Genomic DNA, 26032 nt, shown 5'->3' with positions numbered 1-26032 from the left:
GGTTCCCACATGTAGTCAAGCCAAAATATTTAAATGTCAATCTTTGTGTGCTTGTGGTTACAGTGTGCATTGCTCAAACTGTTATTTTTCTATGTGCATATGTAAAAACATATGGTAAGTCAGTGTGTAGGAGTCGTGCGCCAGTGTGTCTGTGGGGGTGAGTGAGAGATAGGTGGCTTTGGAGAAAAGAGAGGATTCAGGTTATGCACCAATAGATGGCACTCTACACTTTTGTGATTGGCTGTGGTGACCCACACAAAGGCAGGTCTGAAAGCACACATTCGTATCCCAATGGCACAGGAAGATGGATTATAAAATGTATTATCGACAACCCCCCCCCCACCCCCAACCCCACCCCCCAGGGGAATAATACAATATTTGTTACCTCTGCATAGTTAGTATAACATTGTTCAGAGTGAAAGTATTGTGAGAGAGAGTCTGATGGCTAAATTGTACTGCTCTTTCCTTAAAGACTAAATCCACATCTTTTCATTTGAACCCACGCCTGGCCATGTATTACTTTTGTAAGTGTTTATATGCATACACTGGTGATGTGTAATAACACATCAGCTTACTGTTCTGGAACCTACTCGCACAATAGAGCATTCAGAGACTGAATTACATAAATGTATGACTCACCGACTAAACCGTATTTATAGCATATTCTCAAAACACCTCATATGAAATCATTACTCTGGCTGGTGGAAGGGGGTTAAGGAGGCACATGTTGAGAAAAGTAATGTGTGAAATAAAAATAGGAAGCTTGATACAATGTAGTTAAATTACAGTGGCAAAATTAGTTGTATCAAAAAATAACAAATCTTTTTTTATAAAAAGAATTAAGAAAATAAAAATGAAAAGAAACTTTTAGCCTACATATTGCACATTAAAGTGTATGGCAATCTTAATGAAAAACAAAATGTCCTGAAGGGCTGTCTATGGGAATCTGAGAAGTGCGTTCTAACAAATCAACATTAAGACATGCTTCAGAAGTTATTTTAAGACATTGGATTCCTCATTGTGCCATTCATAGTTTCAAACAAAGTAGAACATTAAAAAATGTCATTATAACCTGACATGAGCAACAATTCAAGACACAGTGTGCCATTATTGGTTTAGTGCTACATTTACGCTAGATTACAATCATCTGGGGATCTGCGGTAATTTGTAATAATTATGGAAGAGATTTTAATCCAGTGGGAATGCATCGTGTCTAATTTGTGAAGTAAAAATTTCACTCCAAATTACCTACCTGATGTCAGCAAACACCAAAGTGGTGAGATCATTTTAATTCTGTGCGGATGCATATCTTAGTAACTCTGTGATGTGCGGGCAGGAATCTTTTTAGAAAGAGTTCTTCTCGTTGCCTTTTCTGTCTCATACTGGGTTTAATTATGCCAGGTGTGGTACATGGTGTGACATTATATTACAACTTTAGCCAATATCCACCACTTATAATGTAATGATCTGATAGTTTTAGTTTATAAACATAAATAAATCAATCAACATTAAGCCCAGATCAGCAAAAGAGCGAGAATGGGATGGTGACATGCATGGCTGCATCACATCATAAGAAACTTTAATCTGTCATTGAAATGCCTCTCTAACAGCACAAAAACTTTAGGCTTCAAAGCATTTACTGTTAAGGTTACTGTCATCATGCCAACGTAAGCACATAGGCAGATGCACTTTTTTCTGATTTTGAACTATGCAGTGTCTAATCAGACGCTTTTAACTTAAAATTTGTGTTGAATAAAAGGTAATTGTTGGGGATCAATGTATGTAAAACGTAGCTAAACACAGAATTCACTTATCCAGTATGAATGCACTGAACTAAACACAGACATCGGGTGTAGGTTTAGAATAGCTGCAGGTTCAGAGTTCATTTTAGTCCAGTGTGAATAATCATACCTGTCAAGTTTTGGATTTGAAAATATGGGAAATTTTCCTTCACCCAGCCCAACCGGGGACCAGTATCTTACATTTTAAGACAAATTTACTGTCACGCTCCACTCTGCTGTTCCCCTGCTGTGGTGGAAAATTCCACTCACTCACCTAGTGGCCACACCTCCCAATCAGCCCAATCACACACCTGGTCTCCCAGCTGGATCTCATTCCCCAGCCACTTTAGAGGCAGCTCCAGTTCATTCACTCACCACCAGATTGTCTTAGGGTGCTTTCACACCTGTCCCGTTTGGAGCAGTTGTTCCGGAACAGGGAGTGTTTCCCCCTAAAGATCGGATCATTTGGTACATGTGAACACAGCAATCGCGCTCGGATGCGGCACAAAACAAGGGAGCCGAGATCGCCTAGGAGAGGTGGTCTCAGCTCGCTTACATTCCAGACCTGGAGTGGTTCATTTTTTTTATTTGGAGTGAGAACATAATCGACACAGCAACCGACACAACTCCATTCATGTGTATTCGGAAGGAGAAGAGTCGGCGCAGCCTCCACCACCTTCTCTCCTATTGGACGTGCCGAGATGTCGTCCCAGCGCGGCACGGTGAAATAAAAAAATGTTCAATTCGGGCAGGGTTTGCGCAGCGCAAACGCCGCGGCAGGCGCCCTCTCGCCCGCAGAGTGGTCCGCTCTTGCGCCGGTAGCACATAAATGAACGGGAAAGCCGGCGGCGTCTGCGCTTTGCGCCCTCTCTGTGAAAGGGGCGTGTTGTTTTTCCCGGGGTGCGGAAGAGGAAACTCCTTCCGCGTTCATGTCTGACAAATCAGAGAACAGCTGGTTCACGCATGGCATTTGTTAACAGCTTTGAACCGCTACAGACGCTTGCCTTGTGAACACAAACCCCACAAACGAGAAACGAAACAACTGTATCGATTTAGCCCCTGAATCGGAACAAAACAAACGGGCCACAGGTCTGAAACCATCCTTAGCTTCATGCCTGACCTTCCGGTAGCGACTCGGCTTGCCACTGATCTTCTCTTCTTGTCTCTGCCCCGGGAAACACTTACTGCCTTCTGTTCCTGACCACGAGAGGAGTCTGAGTTCTCCGGGTTTGTTTGCTTCGCTGCCTGTCCCTTGGTTCTCAACCCTGCCTGTTATCATCTTCAAGCCTGTCTGCCCCCTTGGTCCAGTAGTAACTTACTCGCCTGCCACCCAGGAGAACCGGCTTCTACCTGACTTTTCAAGCTAGTATCAGGACTGGTAATGAGCCTGTTTGACTGATTTCCTGCTTTGAGTATAAATAAAGATCACTGTTACTACTATCTGAGAGTTGTGTTGCATTTGCGTCTTACCACACCCTGTGACATCTACGAGAAATCTAAAATAAATACACTTACAAACTATTATGTAGGCCTGATAAATAAATAGCCTCAATGAAAACACAAAACACACTTATTTTAAATATTTTCAGTTTATATACACGTTTACATTTTCTTTTCATTTGTCATTTTCACACATGTGGCTCTCTGGCATTCACTGACTGATTATTACACAGTATTGACGGACATCGTTCCTTCCCCCGTGAGAGACACTAAAATCTTAGTTACACATCTTTCGGGTGACTGGTAACTGATCTCCATCCTGCTCCTCCTTTAGGAAAGTAAATTCAGTTTTCCATTTTTAGAGATATTTACACGAAGTCTTCGCTTTTTTTGGCAGAAATGTCTTGTCTCTCGTTACACCCATGCATCTCTCTGATTTGTTCTTCCGAGTTTGTTCCCATTGTTGCCACTAACCTCGTGAGAACTGCGACCCAGGGTACAGCAGGTGGCAATTGTTACGAGGTTAGTGAGAATTCAGTTTGCAGTTTAAAAATGATTATACTATAAAAACTGAAAATACTAATACGGGAGGGTGGCGGGAAAGAGGGGTAAACTACGGTAGTTTGTCGGCCAAAACGGGAGAGTTGACAGGTATGGTGAATAGTACAGAAGAAAACAAAGCACAAATACAGGACGAGTTTGTGAAATAAGTATGAACTGTAAACTCCAGTTTAAAGTTGTTTTAAATTTTATGTATGATGTGATCAGTTTCTCACATATTTTTTTTGCCGACATTTAATACTTTTCTTTATCAGCTATTGTGCTGTAGATTTGGTTGTGTCCTAAGACCCACTGGACTGTTACATGGCCCTGTTTACCCCGAGCTTCTGCTGTCTCACATTTAACTCTGAATTCCTCTGAACACCAAAGAAATTCAGAGTTGTATGGTGTGCTTACAAATATTAATAATCCTTTTCAACAGATGTTTCTAATTATTTTATTGTTCATGTTATTTGTTTTAAATTGTTATGAAAAGCACTTAGTTCAACCTTGGTTGTTACGAATAAGAACTGTTTGATTGATTTGAAATTGACGTCTAACCTTTTGTAGACTGAAGGGAAAAAATGATTTTCTTACTTTATTTCCACTTTTGCATTTTGATTTTGTTGAATAAATACTCTTCACTTCAGTTCAATTCAAGTCACGTCATGTCAATAATGCTTTATTTACTTTATCTATCCCCAAAGATACATTACATTGATAAATATTAACACAATGTGACATGTCTTGGTTATTATTCATTTTAGTGTATATATACACCGCTTTTTAATGGCCTGATAAGAGCCATATGATTCTTTACATGCACTTATGCTCACATGATGCATACAAAATTTGGTTTTGAGTTAAATCTTGATCTAAAAAAATTGAATATACAAAACTTTGGGAAACGTGAGTACAAGCTCATTTATTTACAGGGCTCAAAAATGCATATGTTTCCTGCTGCAATAAAAACTTGCTTTCTTTGAGAACAAAATTAATGGAAAAGTATTTTCAGAAAAAAAATCAACAAAAAAAACAAATCAAAGCAATTCCAAAAAATGAAAGAAAGATTAAAACTGCTGTCTGTCATTCAAATCAGTAAACATTGATAATACAATGCAGATGATCCTCAAGAAGAGTCATAGAGTAGGAATACATACTTAATCATATTCACAAAATGTACACATAAGAAACAAAGGTTTAGAGCATTCATCGTCTTTTAAAATCTGTAGGCAAATGACATTATAAAAACGCACAAATGGATTAGCATCAGCTAAATCAAACAATCAGCAAAGTCTATGCATATGGACTGAAAACTAAGCACATGAAGATGTGATGCGTGGCTCTCGCAGTGAAGTGCTGATGCTGAGCAGCTACGGGTCAAAGAGAAGATCAGTTAACAAGTTCACTCTGGTAGAAGGAGTGGACTTACAAACACACGCACGCACGCACGCACGCACGCACGCACGCACGCACGCACGCACGCACGCACGCACGCACGCACGCATGCACGCACACACATACTCTCTCTTTCATTGACAGTTATTTCTTTTTGAACTATTTGACTGATATTTCTTCTGCAGAAAACAGTCCCTGCTGTAGATTAAAGGTCATCATGAGTCTCCGAGGGTCCACTGGGTTGGAACCAGCAATCATGTAGCAGTTTCACTGACCGTCAGGTCCCCCAACAATGCAGCCTGATGTACAGGGCATTAACGGGTGAAATACCACCATCTCTTCAGCCTCCACAGCAAAGACATAGAGGAGTGGGTTGATGATTGAAAAATAGAAAGACGGAAGGAAGAGAGAGGCTGACACCACTGATCCTTTAAGCCTCTGCTGTATATGTGGGAAAAAAAAGAAAAAAAAGACACAAACAGCAACAAGCCTTACAATGGATAAATCCTTTGTAGAACACAAGACCATAGTCATACATCACTTCAATGTCAACTGAGCAAAGATCGGACTCACAAAAGTCCAGGTCATGCACAAAAGACTTTCATGTACGTTAGGTGCTGGCAGAAAAATGCTATTTTACTCTTACCTTTCTACAGCTGAAATAAAATTGCCATGTAGAGACACCATAGATAGCAACAATTTGCATTTCTTTACATAGGATCTTTAAAAAAAACAAACTCTTATGTTCTTCAATTGCTAAATTCAGTTAATGAATGCTTTACAGCTTATATTTATATTGCATTCTATTTTCATTGCATATTTTCTTTCATTTTCTCATGCATTACTGAATGATTGTATTAGTGTGTTGCAGTGAGCTTCTATGCTGGTCTGAGGCCAAGTTTACATGAAAAACAAACACTTAAAGAAATACGAGACTTACTTTAATAGGAAATGTTTAGGAAATAAACACCCATGTTATTTCTTATTTACAAACGCATATAAATTTGACTTAACCCCCCCCCCCCCAAAAAAAAAAAAAAAAAAAAAATTAGAACTGGGCCAAATATTTTTTTCACCAACTAACAAAGATTGTGCGAGGACTTTAATCACAAGCAAATATCTGTTAGAAGTGCACAATTTTCAAGAATACTACAAAACTATGCAAAAAACTGTTGCTTTTTTGTTTAGATGTTTAATTTCAAAAGGTACTTTTGTTAATAAGAGACACTTTAAAGGAGAACATCCTATTGGAAGATGGATGACATGAGGAAGTAAACACACCAGCTTATTTTTAGTAACCACATGGTTTTAACATGTTACCCTCTTGTGACTTAATTGGAAACACTGGATAATCAAATGCAAATCCTCACAAGTAGATTATAAATTAATGTGTTTTGGCATTTTGTATAATTGATGATGATAGACTTAATTTTTCGATTTTGTTGCTTTTTCAATCAAAACTATAAGAACAAGCGGTTCTCCTGAGCCAATCTCAGCTGTCTGGGTGAAAGGGAAGGGTTTTCTTATGTATACCCCAAACACGCTGCCAGTCCATTGTAGGGCCACATATAGACAAACAAACACTCTTATAGTCAGAATGATTGATTATCCAAACATACAAATATATTTTTGGACTGTCGGAGGAAACCAGAGTATCTGCAGAAAAACCTATGCAAGCACAGGGGGACATGCAAGCTCCAAGTCAGAGTACTGCTTCTTTTCATACTTTTTGGTGAGTATCTCTCATAAGAAAAGGGGAGCAAATGTCCCTAACATAGATGATGTAGCAGGTCACCCACTTATTACAGTGTTGACAGTTTGCACATCAATCCCTGTACAGTTGAAAACTGGCAATTCCAGTTCTTTACACACTGCAAAAACTCAAAATCTTACCAGGAATATTTGTTTTATTTCTAGTTAAAATGTCTAATTTTTAGTCAAAAAATCTCATTACACTTAAAACAAGAGTCATCACCAGAAAAATAACTTATTTGACAATTTTCACCTTTTTCAAGTAAATTTTCACTTGAAATAAGTAGAAAAATCTGCCAGTGGGACAAGATTTATCTTCTTATTACAATCAAAAAAAAATCTTGTTCCACTGGCAGATTTTTCTACTTATTTTAAGTGAAAATCTACTTGAAACGGGTGAAAATTGTGTTTTTTTTCCAGTGATGAGTCTTGTTTTAAGTGTAATGAGATTTCTTTTTACTTGATGAACCACAGTACAGAGACAGCACTTTTAAAGATTTTAAATGACATCAGGTGCAATTTAGATAACCAAAAACTCACAGCGCGCATTAATAAGTTTTATGTTTATTTTTTATTTTATTTTTTTTTATTTATTTTTTTGTTAAGCACTTTGTGTTTCATTATTTGTATGAAAAGTGCTATATAAATAAAGTTTGATTTGATTTGATTTGATAAAAATTAGACATTTTAACTAGAAATAAGACAAATATTCTTGTTAAGATTTTGAGTTTTTGCAGTGCACTGGTACTTTACATGGATGGGGGAGGGGGAGATCTGTGCCATCCTTCATCTTCTCCTGAATCCTCCCTGAAAAAACACGCTCTCTGCTGAATGTGCATTTCCACTTCGTGTGGACGTCCGCAAACCCTCTCCCTGGCGGTGATTGGCCGGGATGATGTTTGTTATGGTTTGGGAGGCAGTTCTGCCCCCACTCTGTTTATTACCAGTTTATGGTGCCAGGGTTGTGTAGGAGGGCTGGGTTTTTTTTTAGTTTTTTTTTTACACATTGTACTCAAAAAATGGGCAGCCAGCAGATGGTGAGAAGATACACACTGAATGTGGGCCAGAAACTGCATAGACTACCAACTGATCTATAAATTTGTACCCAATCATTTAAATGATGATTTGCTTACAAGAAAGGACAGACAGAAAATCATGAAACGATTGGTTTTGCTTAATATCCATTGTGAAATTGTGTTGCACTTTAGGCTTATTTATTTGTTTGATCTGCAAACATCATGAAAAATGGATGCCAAATCAATTATTACACAAAATGGCCAGGGTATTCATTCAGACATGAAGCTAACATGTTCAGTTACTGTCAGATTAACAGAGAGGACTGTATGTGAAAGAGGCTTAAGTTTATTTCTGTCTATAGGAAATCCAGGACATATAATCCAGGCAAAGTGAAAATCTCCAAAACATTAAGTGTAAATGTTTTGCACATGAGCATGTTGAAGTGTCTGTGTTTTTTATATCTTATGTTTGCATATGCACCCTTCTACAATTCATCTGCACGTGAGAGGGAATATTCTACCAGACTATCAAGAGTATCCGTGGAATGAAGAATATAAACCTGTTTGAAGATTTTGCTTCACATCTTCTGTATTCCATCAGCCGGGGGAATTTAAGCCAATGATCCCCCAAAAAATACTACTCTTGAGTAGATTAAAAAAGAAAAAAATTTAAAGAACTAAAAACAACAGGAAAAATCAGGAATAAAAAAAAAAGAGAATTGGCAGTTGCTGCAGCTCATTTACCTTAATAGTGTTCTAATTTTCAAGCAGGGGGGAAAGTTCATTCCATGCAAAATCTCTGGAAATGCATGCACAGATAAAGAAAAACAATACATACAACAATGCAACTTTGTGCAGTTGTTCTATTTCTGCCTCTGCAGTTAAACTAGCATTAGATCTTGTCCAATCAATTCAGGCAAGGGACACGAGCTAGACACATAAAATAGAATAAATAAATAAATAACAAAAAGCTCTAACTTACAAGTGTTATTTTTCTATTATATCGGGGGAAGAGTAAGAAAAAACTAAAATAAAATAAAATGAGAGTGGTAGTTGTTTGAAATTGTTCCGAGAACACGTGGCTTTGAGCTCCTTGGTGAGGTTGGCAACAGGAAGTGGTGCATCTGCTGTCAAAACACTCACTTTCCATGGGACTACTTAAAAAAGAAATACAATGCACTGAGGTGGCATAAAAGAGTGCTTGGCAAGCGTCTCTCATCTATTTTAATTTGTGAATACTGTGCGTGCACGTGTCTACGTTTTCCAGGAAGACAAGCTCTTAGACGGTGTCTCTGCAAGAGAAAGAAAAAGAGAAAAGGAAATGTTAAATTAGAGAACAAAATAATAATATAAAAAGTTAAATTGTGTCTTTTTTGAGAATATGTTTTTCATATTTCAACAGTTTTGGTATATGTATACAGACTCCTACACATGCACACCTACTACATTTTCATTATGCTTCAACCTCATGAAAATAAAAAAAACTGTGATGTAACTACGCTCTCGGTTGTTATTCCAGTAAATCCCTGTGTACATTCTGAGTTAATATAATTGTATTTGCCCCCTTGCTACTGGTTTTGTGCAATGTTGTTGTGGGCATCGTATTATTTTTTTAAACCATAGCAGCATGTCCTTAGTTACTAAAGTAGTTCAGACCTTAAATATGGCTTTGTTGTAGTCTAAAATCAGATGTACAGGACTGTCTCAGAAAATTTGAATGTTGTGATAAAGTTCTTTATTTTCTGTAATGCAATTAAAAAAGCAAAAATGTCATACATTCTGGATTCTACGGAGCCCCTCTGGTGACATTTGAAAAAAATAAAATAATGCGTGGCCATGCATTAATAAATCGTGGCCACAAATTATTAATGCGTGGCCATGAGATAATCAATGCGTGGCCACGAGTTATTAATGCGTGGCCATTATTATTATTATTATTTAGTTATTTTATTTTTTTCAAATGTCACCAGAGGGGCTCCGTAGGCTTCATTACAAATCAACTGAAATATTGCAAGCCTTTTATTATTTTAATATTACTGATTATGGCTTACAGTTTAAGATTAAGATTCCCAGAATATTCAAATTTTTTGAGATGGAATATTTGAGTTTTCTTAAGCTGTAAACCATGATATTTCACACAATATTTCAGTTGATTTGTAATGAATCCAGAATGTATGACATTTTTGCATAAAGGACTTTATCACAATATTCTAATTTTCTGAGACAGTCCTGTATAGATGCATAATATTTTATTGCATTTAAGCATTTCTTATTGACTACCCATCTTCTCTATTTTGTTTTATTCAGTTTTGCTGCTGTCTAGATAAAAGATACAAATCTGTGCGGTTGGCACAAGTACCAACATCCTTGAAATGATGTGTTTTCAGGACCTACTGAATTTTAATGTGTTGTACCATTGCAAGGAAGTTATGTCCTGTAGACAAAACCTGTTTAAAATTATCTCAAGAACATCACTCTAGTTGTTTGATCTTGTCTCTAACAGAGCTTTAATCTTTCACCAGGTCGTTATAACTTTCCAAAAGAGACTTTTTTCTTTTTAAACACCTGTTGCCGCTGGTGGGTTTTACTCATGTTTGATCTGAACAAGATACGAAGCCCCAATAGTTTAAGAATAAATTACAGTTTCTGGAGTTAAGGCAGTTCTGAGAGAGAGCAGCCTCTTACAGGGCCAGCAGGCTGGGTGAGATAAAAGCTCCTTCCCTTCACTTATAATAAAAAGGTTGGTTCTTCTTTTCAATCCATTTCTTTTTGATGCAACTTTGCTGAGGGGGATTATTGTTAGAATGGCTGGGAAACAACAGCAAACACAAAAGTGCTTTGCAGCTGAAATACACTTCTTACTTACTTATCCATCCATCCATCCATCCATCCATCATCCATCCATCCATCCATCATCCATCCATCCATCCATCCATCCATCCAGAGTTATCATCCATCCATCCATCCATCCATCATCCATCCATCCATCATCCATCCATCCATCATCCATCCATCCATCCATCCATCCATCCAGAGTTATCATCCATCCATCCATCCATCCATCCATCATCCATCCATCCATCCATCCATCCAGAGTTATCATCCATCCATCCATCCATCCATCCAGAGTTATCATCCATCCATCCATCCATCCATCCATCCATCCATCCATCCATCCATCCATCCATCCATCCAGAGTTATCCATCCATCCATCATCCATCCATCCAGAGTTATCCATCCATCCATCCAGAGTTCTCCATCCATCCATCCATCCATCCATCCATCCATCCATACATCAATCCATCCACCCACCGTGTTACAAGTCCATACAAATTCTGTTTTATCTGTAGTTACAACATCAAGTCTTATACCAGGATCAGCATCATGTAGTGGGAGAGACAACAACAGGCACTGCAGAAACTTTCAGTACAGAGACTCGTAGGAGCCCAGTCCACACTTTTAAGTGGCATTTTAACAGGACAAACATATTATGTCAAACATAAAATGACTATTAGTCACCGGGCTCTATGGTGCATTTTCATACAAATGATGACATATCAATATTGTCTCTTAAAGAGACTGAACCTGCAATCATTTAGTAATGGTGCAATTTTTCAAGGTTGTCCTGCAATATTATTTGGTGTTTGCTCAAAGAAACTCAACAGTCAAGATTATCTATTGCATTAGTAAGGGCCACTGATAAGGGAGATTTTGGTACAATCCTACAAAAAAAGAAGAATCTTTGCTCAGAACTGACTGGATACTTTATGCAAAGAAGTTGATGGAGCAAGACCCACTCTGCTTAGTCTGTTGAGCTGTCCGGTGTTATACAAAAGAAGACAGAGTGGATGCAGTGCACTGTAATAAAGAGACACAGGTGGTAGATGGGGGAGTTCAAAGATGGGTGTAGGGGTGGGGGGTTAGTAGTTAAGAGAAGGACGGAGAGTGCTTGAGAGTGCAACACCCAGATAAAGTGAGTAGCAGATTAGCAATTTAGACATGGTTAAGCAGGAAAGACAAAGCTTGTATTACCGAAGAATTAATCTAACACTGAGAGCAAATGGGTAAATGTTTGCATTACTCTGAATTAGTGTTCACACAAAGATCCATGTAAACACAAAAATATATGTGAGAGCTGCATCCATGCAAGCCTAGATAAACTAGATGACAAAGGCAGTTGTAGAAATTCCTACAAGACCCAGGAGGGAAACGTGATAGATAGAGATCACTGTTTCTATCGGTCTTCTTTGCCCCCTTGTCTGAGTGCCCTGTAATTGAATGATCATTACACCAAAGTTATGGCTATGGCCCTGCAGTCAAAAATAGGAATTGAGTTGGAAACAGCATTTAGTGGTTTTGATTTATGAGCACCAGTGAGGAAGTTGTTTTTCAAAGCGGGGACTCTGATGGCCAATAAAGAGGAATAAGGCTCATCGTCTGCTCTTACCACACAAACACGAGTCAGCTTGCCAGTGAGCCAGCAACCAGTCACTGAACCAGCAAGAGACTCTCCGTGGAAGGAGACATTTTCCACAAATGTTTTATTTTTTTTTACTTATGGCACTTTTACACTAGTACCTACTCAGTCCGACTCGACTCGCCACGTCCCGGTTTTGCGCTTTTACACTACGGGTGGAGGCGGGTGGAGGCGTGCCGATTAGACACTTTTTCTGTATCTATTCTGCCGAGGTTCTAAGCGTGCTGAGTCGGCCCTGGATCTGACGTCATCACAATACACGCCACCGATTGGTCGGGGGGTTGGCCAATCAGACGTTTGAGTCAGGAGGCGGAAATCAGCGAAAGAGCGACTTGCGGCTTCTTCATTTTATTCGACCAGCAATGGCAGTGCAAAAGTCTGTTTCATGATCCAACTCTAAGGTGCAGATGTTCATAAACCTGGTGCTGAGGAAAGAATTAAAAAGGGATGTAGAAGGGAGATAAGGAACGACCCGATCTACCAGGAGCTCTGTCTCTTCATAGCTGCTCACGGCTCCAGCTGACTTTTCAGCAGCGCCGAGACAAACAAAATTTAAAAAAAAGCGTTGCCGCTTGAAGCTTCTTTCACTCTCATTTTTTAACTTGATATCGAACACAAGCCACAGACCCAGCAGCACATCTATCATCTCCTCCAGGTTCTACATATTTAGTGTGGTTGTCTTCTTTGTTTAGATCACACAATCAAATATGTCACAGCGGCTTCGCTCCAACCTCCTACTTCTGATCTGGGTGTTTAAAAACAAACGAGGGCGAGGCGAGTGGAAGCGAGTCGAGGCGTGGCGAGTCGCGCTGAGTAGATAATAGTATAAAAGCGCCATTAGTGTCTCTCCCTGAATGGTTCTATTCATTAAAATACCTGCACTCAATATGTGTTGCTGCCATAATGCATTTATACAACTGTATATCCATACCCGGCCAGAAAAGCACACAAAAACCCACCTGCACACAAACTTACATAAACATAAAAGCTTTTCATCTTTACAGAAGTGCCTTCATTAAAAGCAAAATATACAACGCAAAAAGGATCCTGTTGCATGCAGTGCCATTTACTTTCATATAGGGCTTTGAAGATCTGTATAAAACCCTGAACAAAAACAAATACCAAATTTAATTTAAAGGGGACCTATTATGAAAAACACGTTTTTTCTTGTTTTAACATATATAAAGTGGTCTCCCCTCACCCTGCCAGCACAGGGGAGACAAAATACCATGAATTTCTGCAAGGTCTCTGACCCCCGCCGGACAGAGTCCCCCAGTGTCACGTGGTTTTTTTTGAGCCGATTAGAATCTGCTCCCGTCGTTACGTAACGACAGGAGCAGATTTCCATAGGTTCGGCCTCCGCTGCTGAAACCACGCCCACAACCAGCTCTGTCCGCTGCTGGAGCGGCGCTTCCTTCAGCCAGTCGGACGCTGCGCCGCGGCGGAGCGGATCCGGGTTAAATCATCCAGGTTCCCGGGTGGTTTGGGAGCTGGGTCCTCGGGGGTCTGTCCCAGGCTGGACCAGCTTCACCCTCCGAGATTTTCAGGCAAATCTGTCGGTTTGATCACCGATAACGGGCGATGCGCCGCGGATGCGCCCCGGAGCCGATCTGTGCGCCCGCCGTGCGGTTGCGGCGCCCGTCGCGCAGAATCCGCCGGGCAGATCCGGCTGAAATTCCGCTGGTCGGTCCCCGGGAGTCCCTGCTACCAGTCCAGGCCGGTTCCTGCGGTCCCGGCCAGTCGGAACCGGTCAGATTCCCCCGTTAAAGCCGCGGTGATGCGCGCTGCTTCCGGCTTAAATAGTGCATAAATGTTATTTATATACAACTCATATTTTATTTTTTTAACAATAAAGTTTCCATTTGTGAAAATTCAGTGTTGTGATAATTTACAGGCTCGGGCTGCTCTGGCGGAGCGAGGTTTATCCTCCTCCCCTGCTACACGTCATTCAGGGAGCCAATCAGCACAGAGCCTCATTATCATACCCCCCCCTTCCCTAAAAATGAGGCGCAGAAAAAGAGGTTAGAAGCGGTAAAACTAGTGACAGGGCCCACAGGCTGGATTTATGATTTATGTAGAAAAAACAAGCTTTAGATTGTTTTTAAGACATTCAAGGCCTGTTTAAAATATACATTAAATGCCATAATAGGTCTCCTTTAATTAATACAATGCCTTGGCCACGGTGAGTCTGTCCTATAACGTACTGTAAGACTCACAGATGTGAGTGGTGCTAAATAGGAGTAGTAAAATAACTGTGGCGTTAACTCTAAAAAATGTCATCATCAAAAACTGGGTGGTGATGAATCCGTGATCCAGGGTACAAAACAAGAATATCGCTTTCAACAAATCTGGTGAGATGAATTTGGCTCAACATATATACATTAACATTATTTCCAAACCATTCCAACCCAACATTATAACATTTAGTCCAACATTATACAGTGAGGGGAGGAGGGGGGCAAACAATAATCTTCCCATCAGTGGACATTCTGAGGTAAGACAGGAGAGAAACATGCAGAGAGAAATTGCAAAAACCCAAGAGCTACATCTCAGCCTCAGTTAGCATGTTAAATATTAATGTTCATGGCAGTAAAATGACATTAGTGAGAACATGGTAAACAAGTGTGGTAAGACTTGTTTGGAACAATTACAAGAGAAAGCCTGTACTAAAAAAGAACATGGCAGAAGGGAAAATAGAAAAATTGCTGATGAATACACCACCAATACAAATGAAGTCAGAGTGCGGTCTGCATTAGTAGTTAGACGCGTTCCATGTGGTAGTAGCCCTTTGCCCCTACTTCTCTCCATAACTTCGATAGATATGATTTGTAGGTGCAGCAAAGGAACATATCATGTCTAGTTGTCAGACCAAAGGATTGCATTTCTGCTTGATGCAGATGATGTGGTCTTGTTGGCTAATACAAGCTGCTTAAGTTGTTTCCCTGTTGCCCACATTTGGATATGCAGAAGTTAATGGATGGGTGGAGACTCAACCCAGGGGAAAGAAATTACAGTACTTCCAAAAGAAAAATCCATTACAATATTGACTATGTGTTGTTAAATCCTTGGCCTCTTCGCATGTTGAAATGCCCACAGAATCCCACATTGCTTAAAGTGATGCATTAATCTATGTGCTGTTTGAATGTATGAATGTATGAGTCCAAATGGGTGAATTTGGCCAGTAGTACAGTAGAACAGTACTTTGAGTGGTTAACAATACTACAAAAATGGTACACAAATACAGTCCATTTACCATTTAATTCCTGACATATCAGGTGGACTATTTCAACATTTTTTTAACTTTACCGTTATCTAATTCTCTTAACAATAAGCTTGATGTCATCATCGTCCTTTTTTGTCAAGCAAAGAAATGCTTAACCAGAAATACTCTTTATCCACTGTTACAAAGGATTAGTGTTGGGCGGTATGACCAAAAATTTATATCACGGTATTTTTCAAAATTATATCGGTTTCACGGTATATCACGTTTTTTTTTTTTTCATGCACAACTGGGTGTTAACCACATTTTCTAATGATTTGGAAAGGAATTGCTGCAGTAAATTGGCTTAGAATGGCCTATTTTACTGTCACGAGGAGGAAATATTGTAGAAAAACATTAATGTCCACACTAGTATAAATACAGGTTTGCATGGCCTCACAAAATGATGCCATTTACAATGATGTGGCAGCACTTATGATTCTAATGTAGGGCTGAACGATTTTTGAAAATAATTTAATTGCGATTCTTTTTCCTCAATATTACGATTGCGATTTAATATGCGATTATTTTTTTTCAAGGTCCTGTTCTCATGTATTTTTCAACTACACAAGCAATAAATCAGTGTGTTTCAAGTAGATTTTCACTTGAAATAAGTAGAAAAATCTGCCAGTGGAACAAGATTTTTTGCTTGTAATAACAAGATAAATCTTGTCCCACTGGCAGATTTTCCTACTTATTTCAAGTGAAAATTTACTTGAAACAGGTGAAAATGGTCAAACAAGTTATTTCTCTGGTGTTATTTTTCTGGTGATGACTCTAAATTTTGAAATAGCAGTAAAACCACATTCATTGATGAAATTACATAAGGGATGGAAAGGGGGGATGGCAGTTTTACAGGGGGGATGATTTGGACCGTTTTTATTTCAGGGGGGGGATGATTTGGACCGTTTTTATTTCAGGGGGGATGATTTGGACCGTTTTTTATATCAGGGGGATGATTTGGACCGTTTTTTATATCAGGGGGAGATAATTTGGACCGTTTTTAATTTCAGGGGGGGGTGCCATCACAACCCCCCTCATCTCGAGTACTGCTCACACGGAACTCAGAACTTCTTCATAAATAACTCAAAAATCCCAGAGAGAAAAAAAAACACCAGCAAGCTAACAAACAAACCAATAAAGCTCTCAGAGTTAACAAAACGAACCAGCAATGAACAACTCGCAGCCCCGCTGTTTTAACCTCTCCTCCTGATGAGCCGACGGGCTGCAGGTGTGGTTTAAGGCTGATTTATGGTTCCGCGTTACACCAACGCAGGCCCCTACGCCGTGGGTTACGCGACCTACGGCGTACCCTACGGCGAAAGCTCCGCGTCGATTTAACGCGGAACCATCAGGCTTCACAGCGCGATTCAATGTGCGCCCGGCTCGTGCTCCTCGCCAACTCCGCGCTCATATATTTAATAAATTAATAAAGTCCATATATTTATAAAGCCTCACTTGGCCGAGCCCTAACGCTGAGGCCATGGTAGATTTAGGTTACACGCGGACACTGTTGACTTTTCCCTGCCGGCTCTGCTCACTCACTCACTCGCTAAACAGTCCCCTCACAAACGGTGTCCAGCTGCGCTACGTTCCACCGCGCCGCGTGGCGTTCCCAACGTTGTGTACGCTACTCACCGGTATTACGGTATATAAAAATTCATATCATAAGAAAAATAAACACCGGTATTCGGTATGAACCGGTATACCGCCCAGCACTACAAAGGATATTGAATTCCTCATTCAGCAAACACAGAAATACTACCCAGACGTATGGCCCACCCATTTTTTTGACCAAGATGATGTTGTATCTTCATTAAAACTAAAGTAGTGTGGCGTTTTGTTCTTCTTTCTCATTAACTGCCTCTTTAATGAAGGTAAATATGCTTGATGCCAAAGCTGACTTGCCAAGTTCTTCACAAACAAGCAGCTACTCATCATACAAGCTTGGTAAGGAGCCATTTTATGAAATTGAATGGATATAGCTCAAAGTTTCTCAAAATTCAGCTAAAAAAAAAGACAACACAAAGTTAATGTTTTTTTTAGATGACATTTTTTATGTAAGATGTCCTGAATTTTACTTTTAAGAACATGTTGCCCCAATCAATCAAAGATCTGTGATGGCTGCTTGTAACACCACTGGGATTTCAAGTTTTAAGCTCTGATGCAAAAATGTTTTGGATCACTAGTTTTTTTTTTTGTTCTTCACAACTGCCTTCAATGCATTGTGCATGGACATTTGTTTTGATTTAACCACACATACTGAATAAGTGGGGGCAATTAAATTTCCCCATTTTTGATGGCTTCTGATTCCCATGTCTGAAAGGCAGTCACTTTGCTGTTTTCCAACAAACAGTTTGTCAGGACCCTCTCTCAAGCTTAAAGTCCCTATCAATTAATGGCAAAAGTTAAGAAAGTGTCACGAAAATGGTTAGTCACACAGAGCTATCCTGATGCCTGCAAACACTCATGACTTCTGTCTTGACTTGTTTCTTGCTTCAGGGGGCTTTTCCTTTTCAGAGGAGGAGCAGAAACGTAGGGAATGCAAGGAGCTTTCCACTTTCCACAGTTTAAACCACCCTCACGTCAGGTGTGAGGATGTACAGCCAATCAAACACATGTGTGAATGAGCCACACACACACACACACACACACACACACACACACACACACACACACACACACACACACACACACAAACACACACACACACTTTATGTATAAACTTTTTCCTTTAACTAGAATAAGCATTAGCGTTCTGTCAAACTGTCAGGATCAGGGTCAGGAGAGGTGATGTATGAGAGCAGCATACATTTTGATGTCATTAAAACACTGCCATTCTATTTCATCTAGAAACAAGCATGAACTGCTGTGGGTTATACATATGCTTCAATTTCTAGTGTGAATATGAAAGACGGCACTTGTGAAAACACATGAAGGTCGTTTTAAATTGCACTTCAAATGTGCCTCCCGGCCTTCATTATCTGTATTCATAGCTACATAACATAACTTCTCCTTTCTCTGCTTCTTGAAATCACATTGTGTATTTATTAAAATTATAAACTAGTACAGGGATTATGAACCAAATGGCTCAGAAAGTCACAAGCCAGCGTGTTTTTTTTCTAGAATCCTAGATTTAAAATTAAAATGGTTTAATAAATAAAAAGAAATAACACAAAACAAGCAGCGATGAACAGGCCCTTGCGCGTACAATTTTCACCAATAAAAGTAAATGCCATGTCCGATGACACCACCCACGAGTCTTTATGTCAAACCATTCAAAATGTATTGCAGAAAATAGGAATTATCACATATTGACCAATCAGTAGAAGGGGCGGGGCTACTTTGCACCAATTAAGGTGAAGGCGTCAAAACCGAGTCCGATGACACCACCCACGACTCTGTATGTCATACCATTCAAAAGTTATGGCAGAAAGTAGGAACTATCAAATATGGACCAATCAGATGAAGGGTGGGGGGGGTCTATCGTCGCCACGGTAACGCTTTTCACTGAGAAAAGTAATGCCTATCGTCGCAGGATCGAGACGCACATTTTGATGTATAACACACCTGGGTGCACGTTACGGTTCAGGCCGCATTAACGGCCGAAGAAATGCATAAATCGTGCCAAAATTCCATGATTAATTCAAAATGGCCGACTTCCTGTTCGGTTTCGGCCATGGCGCCAAGAGAATTCTTTAAGTTGCGACATGATACAGGTGTGTACCGATTTTCGTGCATGCAAACCGTATTGTGGGGCTTGAGGCACAAAGTTTTCTAGGGTGTGATGTTGAGCCATTAGGCCACGCCCATTAATGCAAGCCATGAAATATCACATTTTTCGCCAGGCCTGGCTTGCGTGCAAAATTGAGTGACTTTTGGGGCACATTTAGGGGGGCAAAAAGGTCCTCATTTCGTCGGAAGAAAAACGAGAAAAACAAAAACATTTCCTACAGATGCAATAAGGCCTTCGAACTGTCAGTGCTCGGGCCCTAATAATTGATCACATTTGCTAGCTAAGAATGCATTTGTACGATGGTGAGATTCACAAAGTTAGAGGTAAAACATGGCCAGAATATGGAACATAATTCTAAACTTCAGTATTATTTTTGATGTGTACAATGTTAGCATTGTAAGAAAATGAAAGGAGCACCAGGTTAAACTTTGGGCACCCCATAATATTTTAGGTTGAACTGAGGTCATATTTGCTTGTTGTGGGTATGAACAGTTTCCTCAATTTCAAAAGTAATTTAGAAAGTTCAGTTAAAGGGATCAGAACATTTTCTGATAGTGCTCCAAGGACTGTTAGGAAAATAAGACATAACAAATTACACAAAAAGAAACCTTTAGCCACAAGATTGTAAAAAAAAATATTTGAAACAATAATTCAAAGTTTGTTTGCTTAGTCTCAAACGTGTTCAAAATATTAAAGAATATACAACTTGATGCCTTTTGGAGACACTTTTTTTGTATTTTGTTCCACTCAGTATCCATTTTACTTGCTGAGCCTTGCTTAGTTTTAGAAATATTGCTACACAGATATGTGCATGCTGCTTTGGAATCCTCTAGTCTGATGTGATGATCTAGGCTTATTCTATGTGACTAATGTGTAGTTCCTCGTTCCCTCTTTCCTCTCTGAAACCGATAACAGCAGAATTTTGAGAATAATATTTCAAATGTGAAAATTCCCCTGGAAGACAAGAAAATAAAGATATTAGCATTAGAAGCTGTACGCAAAACATACAGTGCTGTATCCCCTGTAGGGAACTCATAGTGTTAATCCCAGTGAGAGACATAGAAACACCATATCGTTCAAATTTCACCCGGATTCACAGAGTCCTCGCTAGTTTTTGAAGAACCTGATCACACTGATGAGGAATGGGCTACTCAAACAAGACACACATGGAACATTATTATGCTGACAACCTCAGTATGGGAGGTTACACGATGTATGTGCCACCTTTGGATACTTTGAGACCCAAGATCTGAGAAACACCTGGCGGCTTGGAGTTCCAATGTCTTGAAGCAGAATTTGATATCAAAGATTGACAAAGATTCCACAACAAGGGGTACCCAGGACAACAAGTCAGGAAGGATATATCATCCACTCCATCCTCAGAAAATGGATACCTAGCCCCATTAACATGCCCTGATGACCTGAACACAAGAGCAGCCGACCAGAGAAGCTAAATCATAACTAAGCTGGGTAGCTTGAGAGAGAAAGAAGATAGAAAAATAAGAGATAGAAGTTAAAGTCTGCCAGAAAATATGACTGTGGTGCTACAATACCTACTGGACCAATCATCTGGTGAACAGCACAGCAGCAGTTAACCAGAGATCTCCACAGTTATGAAAGTCAGAAACCACGATCAAGGCTGCATGGAGACACATAAGCCAATTGTCCAAAACGTTGAAAGTTCAATGAAGAAATAAAGTACCTGAGACACCAGAATCTGTCAAACGAAGAGTCACAGCTTTGGTTTCCAGACTGAGAAGGTATACAACAGAAGCTGGATCTAGGGGAATAACCAGGATGTTCTTTACCGTACCATTCAAAGTGTACTTTCAGTGGCAGGATGATTAAAAAGAGAATACATTACAATCGATCCACCCAAGGGTGAGAGTAAACAGTATTGGAAAAACATGTAGAAGAAAGATGCATCACATAACACTAATACCCAATGGCCAGTGGATCTAAGAGTCTCAGCAATCTCCCAAAACAAGAAACACTCACAATAACAGACGTTTAAAATTGTCTTTAATATGAAAACTTGGACAGCACCAGGACTGAACATAACACTCATTAACTGGTTGAAAAACCTTACCACACTCCATGAGCACCTACGAGCACAAATCAAGCAGTTGCTGATAGATGAGTTCCAGATAGCATGGTTAACCTAAGGCTGGGCCATCCTTATTATGAAGGACCCTGAAAAAGAGGCAATCTCATCTAACCACTGACCAATAACCTGTTTCTGCACAAAGTGGAAGCTCCTCTCAGGCATCATTGTGGCCAAAATAAGTCAACACATGGCTTGACACATGAGTGCACCCCTGAAGGGAACTGGAAATAATACCAGAGGAGCCAAGCACCAATTACTGGTCAATAGTACAGTCGCAGAAGACTCTAAGATGTAGCAAATCAATCTGTGCACTACCTGGACTGACGATAAGAAAGTCTACTATTCAATTTATGGATATTGAATCCTTGGATGGGGGGCATTTAAAAGACAGATTTGAAAAGCACTGTGAAGTGTTGTCAAACCCTATCATCATTCATGTGCTTACATTTGGACTATGCATGAAAAAAAGACAAGCTATTATTAGGAACAGGGAAAATGCACAAAGACATAGACAAAAAGCCTCTCATCGTCTGCATCGTTAGCAGCGCAAAGGTCTACCTTGATTAAGAAAAAAATCCATCTATTTCAGAGTTATTAATATTTTTTACATTTCCTCTGAATACATATTTGACATTACAAAGATTTATAGAATCAAAAACAACCACATTTAAAAAAATAGCCAGGGCTAGAAATCTTGGAGATAAAGTAAGAGAGGCCAGACTGAGATTGTTAGGACACATAAAGATGAGGGATAGTAAATACGGTGGCAGAAGAATCCTGGAGATGGAGCTGCCAGTCAGGAGAAAATGAAGAAGACCTAAGAGAAGATTTTAGGATATGATGAAAGAGGATATACAGTTGGCTGATGTGACGGAGGGAGAAGCAGGAGACAGGCTGAAATGGAAACGGATGATCCACTGGGGTGTCCGGGCAGGGGGAAAGTCGAAAGAGGAAGAAGTCTGATGCTGAGTAAAATTGGTAGTTCAGGCTGACTTATAGTCAAGGAGAGAGCTGGCAGAAAGAGCTGGCAGCATCGTATATAAAGCACTAAAACACTTTAAAGTACTGACTTTGCCTTCTTCACCAATGTTTTATCTCAAAAGCTGAACCAACTCAGAGGGGAGTCCAGAAATAAGAGAATATTTTCCATTATTATTTATGTAGTCCATCCACTTGCAACACTTATCAGAGTGTATCTTACCAAAGGTAGTAGCCATAAAAAAAGTTTTTTTTGAAATTTGTTCCAGGTCTGAAATAAGGGGATGAAAGTGTATTAATAAATTAAATCAATGTAATAAGTCCTGAAATGTGAAGTAACCATGGGTACTTCTGTCAGCAACATTTTTCTTTTCGTTTAACATGTTCTGTACACACATTTTTTCAAACTACGGTTGACTATTAATCATTTATATTTCTTGTAATTTTAACCAACCTAATTAACTTATTGTTCCATACTGATTTATGCAACTAAAGATTACACCATCCACAGACAAACACAGATGTATAAAACACATAAAAGTACAAACACATACATACATACATACATACATACATACATACATACATACATACATACATACATACATACATATATATATATATATATACATACATACACACACACACACAGCATACTGCAGACTGTCTCAGAAAATTTGAATATTGTGATAAAGTTCTTTATTTTCTGTAATGCAATTAAAAAAACTAAAATGTCATACATTCTGGATTCATTACAAATCAACTGAAATATTGCAAGCCTTTTATTATTTTAATATTGCTCATTAAGATTCCCAGAATATTCTAATTTTTTTAGATAAGATATTTGAGTTTTCTTAAGCTGTAAGCCATGATCAGCAATATTAAAATAATAAAAGGCTTGCAATATTTCAGTTGATTTGTAATGAATCCAGAATGTATGACATTTTTGTATTTAATTGCATTACAGAAAATAAAGACATTTATCACAGTATTCTAATTTTCTGAGACAGTCCTGTATATGTATACTAGAAAAACGAAATGACTCTGCAAGCTGGAGGCATATAAAATCAGTCAGCCCCATCGTCACACATTTTCTTATACATAATCTCCGTACTGCACAAATCCTTGAACTATGTGTGCCAGTCATGCCATCTGTTCACCTGGACATCTCCATAGTGTCCTTGGTGAGATAGACGATCCAGTAGACCAGGTTGAATGCGCCGAACGAAAGGGGGAAGAGGATGCGTGAGTATTTGTCAATGATGCTGGTGCCAGTCAGAACGTTGTTGGCCGGGACTGCTGAGCCCTGCTGCAGGAAAGCTTGGGCATTGACAGGTGGGTTGGGAAATGTTTTGGCAGGGCGCTCAAACAGCGGGGCAGAGTTCATCCTCTTCTTCAGCACACTACTGGCATCCACCTTCAAGGGGCAAAAAGGAAAGAAATTCAGACTAAAGAAAATTGCAAGGTTGAAATATACAGGTACAGTATTGATAATTAAACTGGTGCACTGCTGTAATAAACCTGTCGGTGCCAAGAGTCTACACTTTAGTAGAAGTTTATTTTACAAACATGAAAAGCAACAGGTAATAACAATTGTTTTTTTTAATCCCTGGCATTACTGTCACACACTAGTTGTAAGTTTACTAGCACATAAGTAAAGTGTATGCATTTACAGAAACAAAATGAATCAATTATGTTTTTGTTTCTGTGTTTTTGATTCAATGAACCAAATCTATCAAGATATACTGCATTTAGTGTTGGGAAATAAAGACAGCAAATTAAACAAAAGGTAGCTCAGCATGTTGGCTCGTGCTTATCTTATTCCTCTTCAGTTCTCAGTATTAAACTGTGTTCTCAACACATATTGCTGTAAGAGCTGTAAATCAGATACAGTATGTGTACAGAGTGGAGGGGAGAATACATCTAGCAAATGGTTCAAGGAATATCACATTTCCTGCAGGTACAGCCAGAGAGAGGAACATAAGAGACTGAAAGGCAAAGTAGTGTTGTTCCAACAGATGAACCGCAGCACAATCTTCAAGGCAGTTCTGGTAAATCGAACAGTGTTGCCAATGAATTATTAAACATATGACCATGAGGAGGCACATTAGAATCAATAGCGTATATGGTCTTGTGAAACCCTTGACTGTTGGATTGTATACTGGGTGTGTTTGACTACACAACATTATTATAATCATTTACAAACAAAGTTGATACTCAGTACTATTGTATTCAGATCATTTTAGGCTTGCTTAGTCGTATATATTTTGGTTGTTCTTAAAATATTAACAGAAAACCTGATATGACTTCTTGTTAATACTTTTTTAACAATAGCAGGTGCTTTAGTGCAGAGTTTGAAGAGTTGCCCACAATTCAAAATAAATAAATAAAAAACGTCTCATAGTTCACTGAACTCTCCTGATTTCAGCTTCTGGGTTTAATCAAGTCACTGTGGGTTTCTTGTATTTTTTCCACTTTACAGTTTTGGGACAAAAACTGAACAACTTTCAGGCTCGACACACTAATACAGTGTTTCTCAATCCTGGTCCTCGAGTACCACTGTCCTGCATGTTTGAGATGTTTCCCTGCACCAACACACCTGATTCTAATTAAAGCAGCACAATGTAACTTTCAGGTTTTGTTGAGTTTGGCGGCTCCTTTGGACAAAAGCGGTAGTGCTTTACCAGTAGTGTGGCAGGGTTCCTACCATGCTCCTCCAAGTTACATAGTGCCAGTGAAGGCGATACAGACCCCTCAGACCATGACAGAGGTTCATTAAACCTGTTGTAAGTTGATGTACCACCACAATGACTCTGGAAATATTAAGTTAAGGTGGAAAAGTTACATTGTGCTGCTTTAATGATCCTCATTAGCTTGTCACCAAGGTCTGCACAACTCTGTTGATGACACAGGTACTTGTATCACGGTGTGTCGAACCGTAACGTGCACTAATATGATTGTGGCTGCAACGATGGATGGATAGAAACATATAGAATTTCTGTGGGCAATCCACAAACTCTTCAATATGTCTTCCTTTATAGAGGTAAGTGTAAACATGTAACTGAGGATCTCAAAAGGTATGTTGTGTAAAAGAAGCAACTCAACAAAGGGCAATGGCTCCGGCTTTTAAACCTTTCTTACAGTAAAGCCTGTCAGCTCAACCTACGCTAACTCATCGCTCATCACAAGCTGTGGCCTTTGCTGTAAGTGTCACATCCTCAGTACAGCATACACATTCCTGCACAGACTGCAACCACTGTATGTTCAGCTCCTCCAAATGACAAGCTATTTTCAGTGATGACAAAGTCTTGCTTCTTCCTGGTCAAATCCCAAAGGAATGAGCTTTTCTTTCCTTTCATCCATTGCTCTAATTTTCAATAGACCCACTTTGTCGCAGGAAGGATGAATGTTGCCTGATGGCTGTACAATTGTCGTTTAGGTGCATCTGTGGGGCTTCACGCTTACTGTTGTTGGATTACGTTTCATTGTGTGTGTGTGTGTGTGTGTGTGTGTGGGTGGGTGTTTCTATGAAATAAGGTTACACTAT

At 39.4% G+C, this 26032-nt stretch overlaps 1 protein-coding gene across 1 annotated transcript in view; it reads right to left on the bottom strand.

Moving 5' to 3' along the window:
- Nucleotides 1–7420: 7420 nt before the first annotated feature.
- The window catches only part of gabra6b (gamma-aminobutyric acid type A receptor subunit alpha6b), a 42573-nt gene continuing 23961 nt past the window's right edge, over nt 7421–26032 (bottom strand). The window contains exons 9-10 of the mRNA XM_061739427.1: nt 23646–23902; nt 7421–9219 (exon numbers count right to left, since the gene is read on the bottom strand). Coding sequence (XP_061595411.1) covers nt 9207–9219; nt 23646–23902 — 270 coding nt within the window. The 3' untranslated portion in view covers nt 7421–9206. The remainder of the gene's footprint in view (nt 9220–23645; nt 23903–26032) is intronic.

Source organism: Cololabis saira, chromosome 14, assembly GCF_033807715.1.
Source record: "Cololabis saira isolate AMF1-May2022 chromosome 14, fColSai1.1, whole genome shotgun sequence".
NCBI classification, from domain to species: domain Eukaryota; kingdom Metazoa; phylum Chordata; class Actinopteri; order Beloniformes; family Belonidae; genus Cololabis; species Cololabis saira.
The sequence above is the reverse complement of the archived record's forward strand: the minus strand, read 5'-3'. Positions and strand labels throughout refer to the sequence as shown.